General features: G+C 41.1%; 1 protein-coding gene across 1 annotated transcript in view; it reads right to left on the bottom strand.

The window, feature by feature from the left end:
- LOC145408520 (uncharacterized) overlaps positions 1 to 7,500 on the bottom strand; it is a 118,720-nt gene that overhangs the window by 11,770 nt on the left and 99,450 nt on the right. Inside the window, exons 7-9 of the mRNA XM_080279252.1 lie at positions 2,903 to 3,124; positions 2,532 to 2,745; positions 1,892 to 1,951 (exon numbers count right to left, since the gene is read on the bottom strand). Coding sequence (XP_080135378.1) covers positions 1,892 to 1,951; positions 2,532 to 2,745; positions 2,903 to 3,124 — 496 coding nt within the window. The remainder of the gene's footprint in view (positions 1 to 1,891; positions 1,952 to 2,531; positions 2,746 to 2,902; positions 3,125 to 7,500) is intronic.

The raw sequence follows: 7,500 nt of genomic DNA, 5'->3' as shown, positions 1-7,500 counted from the left end.
AGCTATAATTTCTACGCCACTAATAAAGGAACGGCTATTCATTGACTTGACAGAATACATCCATGACTTACAAACTATATATTAAAAAAATGCATAAAACAACTCCCAAGCTCCGTACCCTTACACCCAAAGCCAGCAGCTCCAAGATTTACTGATGTTTGTTAATGTTAGCGACCTGAAAGAAGCAGAAAGAAATATAAAGCTGTTAAGAAAAGGAAACCGCCATCACAGTTGTTGTACAGGGAGGGAAGTTGGCTGTACCTGGCAAACTGAACAGTCAACAAACACAGCATCAATTCCACGTTGCTTTTTAGTCCGGAAGACAGGATGGACAGTTTTCAAATACTGTACTATGTCTTATTTCAATAACTTTGCATTATTCGCTCTTTTGTCACCTCATATAGCATAATAAATTGGTATCAACGTAAATTTTCATAATACCAGAATTGCTAGATACACATAACACAAAACGTCAGTGTTCAAGATGGCTCTTTCGTTGACTGTACTATGCAAAACTTTCATTGGTAAACTTTTCCTTCACTGTCTTATTCTCCTCATGTCTCTTAGTAAACCTCCAATTTTTTCTCTTTTGGAGCCAGAGTTATTAAGCTACACTGACTCATGTGAGGTAGAATTTGCCAAGCCTAGTTTTGACGATGCAAATACAATCTGTTATATTCAATTTCAGTCGCTCACACTAGGTTGAAAGACACAGCTTCCCACAGTATCTGTCAAAAGATTACACGTACTACAATCACTGTCCATCCAGTTATAGAAAGAAGTTTTAAGCTATAAAACTTGCCTACCTGTTTACTGTGAGTGAAATCAAATGAGGATGCAGGGTAGTCATGGAAAGGCAAGGACCATTTATTCCAGTTAAGTAGGTTTGGTAAGTAACGGTAGTATTTACGGAGAATATAGCTCTGTTTTTCTGACACAACATTCACAGAATTACAATGCAATCGGTTGTTGTTCTTTAGTTCGAATTTCATAAAATGTGATAAGCATCTGATGTGAAGAGAAGCTAAATAGTTTAATACTAACGATATTTTAATGGAAATATATTAATACACAACTGTTTATTCTTAATGAAATCCTCTGATAAAATTACAGAAGCCTATCTGGCTGTGGGAGAAAGTAAAGTATAAAGCCTGAAAATAATACTGAATGGCTACGAGAAGTTTGAAAGGCACAAGGGTTCTGAAATGAACCTTCCAGTTGGAAGCAAGCAGGGTATGATATTTGTGGCTGTTTGTTGTCACTTTGATTATCTGTATATAAAGTGTAATCTATAGCACGAAGAAAAAGAAAAAAACAAAAAAACTGAGGAAGCAGTGGAGATATTCTTTGTTGCCTTCACAATGACCCACTGAACCAAAAGCTTTACAGTATTTATGTGTAGTGTAGTTTTAAGTAGTGGTGGTAATTAGCCAGGGTATCAAGCAGAATATTTTCCTTGTTCAACACTGAATATGTGTCGAGTATATTCAAGCAGTGATAAACTTATATGATAACAGAGAAATATGCTTATCTACTTTCAGGATAAGGAAAAAATGAGTAGAGGTCCAAACCCTTAGTCACCTTTACTAAGCAAACACTTCTACATATCCTGTATTGCTGTCTGGTTTTGTCTCACGTTGTGTCAAAATAATGGTAAACACTGTGGTCAGCATTTCCATTGTCTGAAAAACCTACATAGTTGCATTAGTCAGTGGTATTGAAGCTACAGTAGTTACTAATGAAAGACTGAAAAAGACATAGAATTACAGTCTACCATTTGCATGCTTCCTCATCCCAAAATTACTGTATAGAGAAATCCTGCTACTGTGGCGTGCATAGGTACAGTAGGTTAGACGTGCGTGTAACTGGCATATGATTGGTGGACCTATACCTTCCCGAAGCCAATCAGCAACCGTCTCCAGACTCCGGTATGGCAAAGAGATGAGCTCCCCTGAAATACACTGGACCTCAGCTAAATCTTCTCTTTAACCAAAGTAAATGTTGTCAGTGTAAATAAATTTTACTAGACAATTTGGCATTAGAAAATTATAAAATATAATGACACTAATATGACTGAATTAATCCTATCAAATGCTTGGTTCTGTGTATAACTAAAGACTACATAGCAGTTAACACCAATAGGTCTGCCTCACAAGGAAATCATTTTATGGAACTGTTGCTCGCACAAGCTGGAATTTGCAGAATGGTGAGCAATCGTGGAACAACACTTCATGCGTTGTACTTTGATGAGTTTCTAGCTAGCTTTGGTTTATGGTTAACACTCAGGAATGTGGCAGAACACAGTAGCTTGAAAATGTACCAAGATGATAAAAAAATTGCCCCCAAAAAAGAGGAACCCGCCACTCCAGCACTTTTTAACGTAGGAAAATAATTTGCTTGTATAAAAATGAAAAGCCACAGGAGTGTATGATCCCCAGAGTGTTACTAGTCACAGAGATAAAGAATCACCATATAATCCCTTGATAACGTTTTTTTTTATTCATTTATTTACTTCAGAAAGACGAACCCACCTCTGTCTAGCTCAGGTAAGGCTGGCATAGGTGGAGACTGGATGGTGGAAGACGTGATTGTGCTGCAGGGTGAGGAGTGTCGAGATGGACGCAGCTCAGGAGGTCGTTCAGGAAGCAACTGGTGCCTTCTCAATCGGCGACAGTATATTGCAGCCGCTTCAGGTTCCAGCGCTATCAAGAGTTGTTCTGGCCTTTGTGGTGAGCCCATACCAGCCTGGAAAAGCGATGATTATTAGTGGAAAATGATTTGTTGCTTTGACGAGAAAGAACACACCATTCTTTTGAGTCCTTTTGTATCCCAGTTAATCTCTGCCATCATTTTACCATCATCTTCAGTCCTCTCATCCCTCCTTCGTCTCTCTCTTTCTCACCTGATACGCGGCTGTCCTCATGAACTGTTTAGCCGGATGACTCCAAATCGCCGGCACCGTGATGACCCAGCGCACGTCCTCCTCCACCACACACACTCCCGTCTGGTCACTCAGCTCCCTCAGGGCGTGGTCTCTGAAGTAGGTGAGGGCGTGGGTGAAGATCTGGAGGGCTGGTACTCGCATCCCATTGGCGGCTTCCAGTAGGGTGTCGCGATTAAGGCTCTGTAAAGGGAGATTGTCAGCGTTATTGTTATGGTTATTATTATTATTATTATTATTATTACTACTACTACTACTACTACTACTACTATCACTACTATTATTGCTGGTACTACTACTGCTATTACTACTACTACCACTACTATTACAGCTCCTCCTCCTCCTCCTGCTACTACTACAACAACTACTATTTAAATCATATAGGAAGAGGAAGGCACAAGAGAAGAAATATGAACAGACTACCAAGCTAGAAGGACCACTCATCCATGTAGGCTAATCATCATCATCGTCATCATCATCAGTATCATCACCATCATCATCATCATCATCAGTATCATCACCATCATCATCATCAGCATCATCATCATCATCATCATCATCAGTATCATCACCATCATCATCATCATCATCATCGTCTTAATCCCACCAAAAGATAAGGCTGGGCAGGAATAAGAAAAAGTAAAAGATACATTATTTACACATCCCATCTAGATAAACCTGAGAACTTTTATTTTACAGTCTAGAGTAAATATTACGAATTGGAAAGTAGTTAATCGGAGGGAGTGGTGGGCGGAGGAGAGCCTGCCAATTTTCCATTCTATACTCGTTTGATGCATGGAAGTTTGATCCTAAATATAATTACTTTTACTCCATTAATTTTTCCATTAATTGTACTTCCCATGTTGTCTTTGTATTTCTTCGTCTGTTTCCACCCTTCATCCTTCCAGTCTTCCTTCTTTCCTTCCTCTCCGCACTTCTTAACTCCTTCCTTCCTCCTTTCTCTCTCTGTCTCCTGTCTTGCCTTCCCTCCGTCCTTCCTTCCTTCCCTGCTTCCTTCCTTCCTTCTCTCTTGCCTTCCTTCTTTTCTTCCCTCCCATTTTCATTCTTGTCTTTCCTCCTTCCTTACCTCCCCTCCATCTTTTCTTCTTCGTTTTCCCTCCCACTTTCTTCCTTTCCATTTTCCTTCTTTCTTCTCTTCTCTTTCCTTCCCTCCCTCCTTCCTTCTCTCTTACCTTCCCCTACCTTCTTCCGTCAATCTTACTTCCCTCCTCCCTCTCTCTTCCCTTCCCCCCTATTTCTCTTTTCCCTTCCTTCCTTCTTTCCATCTTCCTTCTTCTCTTACCTTCCCTCATTCCTTCCACCTCTTCCTTCTTCACTCTGGTCTTCCCTCACTCCTTCCTTTTCTCCCTTCACTAGCCTTCTTTCCTTCCTTCCTTCCTTCCTTCCTTCTTCCTTCCTTCCTTGCAGTTCCTCTTCCTTTTCTCATACCTTCATCCTTTTTCTCCTTCCTTCCTTCCTCCATACCTCCATTACTTTCTTTCCTCCTTCCCTTTCTTCCTTCACTTTACTCCCTCATTCATCTTTCCCTCCCTCACTGCCTTCCTCCCCTCTTCCTCCTTTTTCTTCCTCCCTTCCTTTCTTCCCCCCTTCCACCAATCTTCCACCCTTCCCTCCTTCACTCCCTCCCTTCTTCCTTCCTCCCTTTGTCTTCATCCTTTCTTTCTTCCCTCCCTTCCTCCTATCTTCCTCCCTTCCCTCCTTCTTTCTTCCCTTTCTTCCTCTGTCTTTCCTTCCCTCCTTCTCTCCTTCCTCCTATCTTCCTCCCTTCCCTCCTTCTTTCTTCTCTTTCTTCCTCTGTCTTCTTCCTTCCCTCCTTCTCTCCTTCCTCCCTTACTCCCCCCCCCACAGTCACGGGTGAAAGAAGTGTACACAGGAAGAGACGTACAGACACGTGCACCTTACCACTTGTTTACCGTACACACACACGCACACACACACAAACACACAAACACACATCCGGACTATTATTTGAACCATATCTGCTCTCTCACACACACACACACACACACACACACACACACACACACACACACACACACACACACACACACACACACATCATAACAGTGTATTTGAGAGGCATGGCAGCCAAGTAAACAAAGAGGCTTGAGTGAGTAAATAAAAAGAGAGTGGGAAGGAAGGAAGGAAGGAGGGAAGGAGGGAGGGAGGGAGGGAAGGAAGGAAGGAAGGAGGGAAAGAAGGAAGGGAAGAAGGAGGGAAAGAAGGAAGGGAAGAAGGAGGGAAAGAAGGAAGGGAGGAAGGAGGGAAAGAAGGAGGAAAGGAAGGAAGAGGAAAAAGGGCAAGGAAGGAAGGAAGGAAGGGAGGGAGGAGGGGAAGGAAGGAAGGAAGGAGGAAAAGTGGAAGGAAGGAACGGAAGAGGGGAACAAAGAATAGGGAAGGAAGAAAGGAAGGAAGGAAGGTAGGAAGGAGGGAAGGGATGAAGGAATAAGGAAGGAAGGATGAAAGGGGGGAAGAAGGAAGGAATGAAGGAGGAAGAAGAGGAGGAAGAAAGGGAGGGAAGGAAAGACGGAGGAAAAAGGAGAGGAAAGGAGGAAAGAAGGAGGGAAAGGATGAGGGAGGGAAGGAAGGAACAGGGAAGGAAGGAGTCGAACAAGGCATAGAGAAGGAAGGAAGGAAGGAAGGGAGGAAGGAAGGAAGCAAGGAAGGAAGGGAGGAAGGAAGGAAGGAAGGAAGGAAGGAAGGAAGGGGAAGAGGAAAAGAGATGAAGGGAAGGAGGAAAGGAATCAAGAGAGAGAGAGAGAGAGGGAGAGAGAGAGAATCATTTTAGTTACTTAACCCAACCCGGAACCAACTTACACCTGCCTCTCTCACCTGTCACTTAACACTTATTCACTCCTACTTACATTCACTTAAACATGCTTATTCATATCTACTTACACTTAATTCCTACTTACATTCACTTACACTTACACATGCTTATTCATATCTACTTACACTTAATTCCTACTTACATTCACTTACACTTAGTTACACATGCTTATTCACATCTACTTATACTTAATTCCTACTTACATTCACTTACACTTACACATGCTTATTCATATCTACTTACACTTAATTCCTACTTACATTCACTTACACTTACACATGCTTATTCATATCTACTTACACTTAATTCCTACTTACATTCACTTACACTTACACATGCTTACTCATATATCTACTTACACTTAACACCTACTGACATTCACTTACACTTACACACGCTTATTCATATCTACTTACACTTGACACCTACTTACATTCACTTACACTTACACATACTAATTCATATCTACTTACACTTAATTCCTACTTACACTCACTTACTTATTCCCAGTTACACATACTTACTCTTGCACCTACTTACATTTAATTCAGGGCCGTAATTCCCGGGAGGGGGGGGGCTGGAGGGGGCTAATATTTTCTGTACATTAATGTCAAACCTTCAGCCAAGATCGTGGGCTTCTGTGGCTGGAGGTGAAAATGAAAAGGATGGAAAGTTTTGGGTATTGTAGGAAATTAAAATAAATCTACGTGTGTCTGATCGAATATTTCCAGATCTGATCCAAACTGATTATAAACCACATCGTAATCGTATTTAGATAATGGCTATTTCATCCTTTCCATAAGAACAGAGGCAGGGAGGTATACTGTAACTTGAATTCCACCGCAGGCGTGAAGGAAGAGTCTTGGTAAAGGGGCAGGAAAGTGCAAGAAAGATGTAACACGGCCAAATTATTACACGAAATCATAGTTTGAGTTAAAATAAAAGACTGACAGAACGTGAAGCCATTGATTTCAACACCCACCCCCATCCTTAAACACATATACCTCCTTGAACATCGGGTTTTAGGCAGACTCAGAAATATCGGATGGTCTGCAAACTTAAGCGCTTCGGTTTAATATTAAATTTGTGGTACGGAATTATATATTTTTGGTCCACCTCCCCCCCCCAAAAAAAAAGAATTGTTGATTTTTTTTTTAAATTGCCAGACGCCATAATCCCATAAGGGGTGGCCATTTGACTTTGAGTTATTTGTTTTACGGGGAGGGGCACTAACCCTCCACCAACCCACTTGTTGACACGTAGGGAGCACGTATGGTTTGGTTATATGGTTACCACCCAGCGTTGTAAATGGTTTCTTGGCTTACAGGAAACCATTTGGCTTGTCACTCAATGTAAAGCCACTTGTGAAGGAAAGAAAAGCAATAAGAAGTGACAGGAAAGATGGGAGAAATTACGGGCCTGAAATTCCTACTTACATTCACACTTACACATACATACTCATATGTACTTACACTTGTTAACCCCCTACTCACATTCATTTACGTTTATTCACGTTATTTACACATACTTACTCATAAATCTACTTACACTTAATTCCTACTTACGGAATTTATGTATATTCACATTACTTACACGTACTTACGCATATCTACTTACGCATTAATTCCTACTTACACTCACTTACACTTACTGATATTTCTTTCACATTTATACTCCTAATCCTACTTACACTTATTCATTCTCACTT

This window comes from Coenobita brevimanus, chromosome 77 (assembly GCF_032717465.1).
Source record: "Coenobita brevimanus isolate Jiangsu-jjx chromosome 77, ASM3271746v2, whole genome shotgun sequence".
Classification (NCBI taxonomy): domain Eukaryota; kingdom Metazoa; phylum Arthropoda; class Malacostraca; order Decapoda; family Coenobitidae; genus Coenobita; species Coenobita brevimanus.
This window is presented reverse-complemented; position numbering and strand designations above follow the sequence as displayed.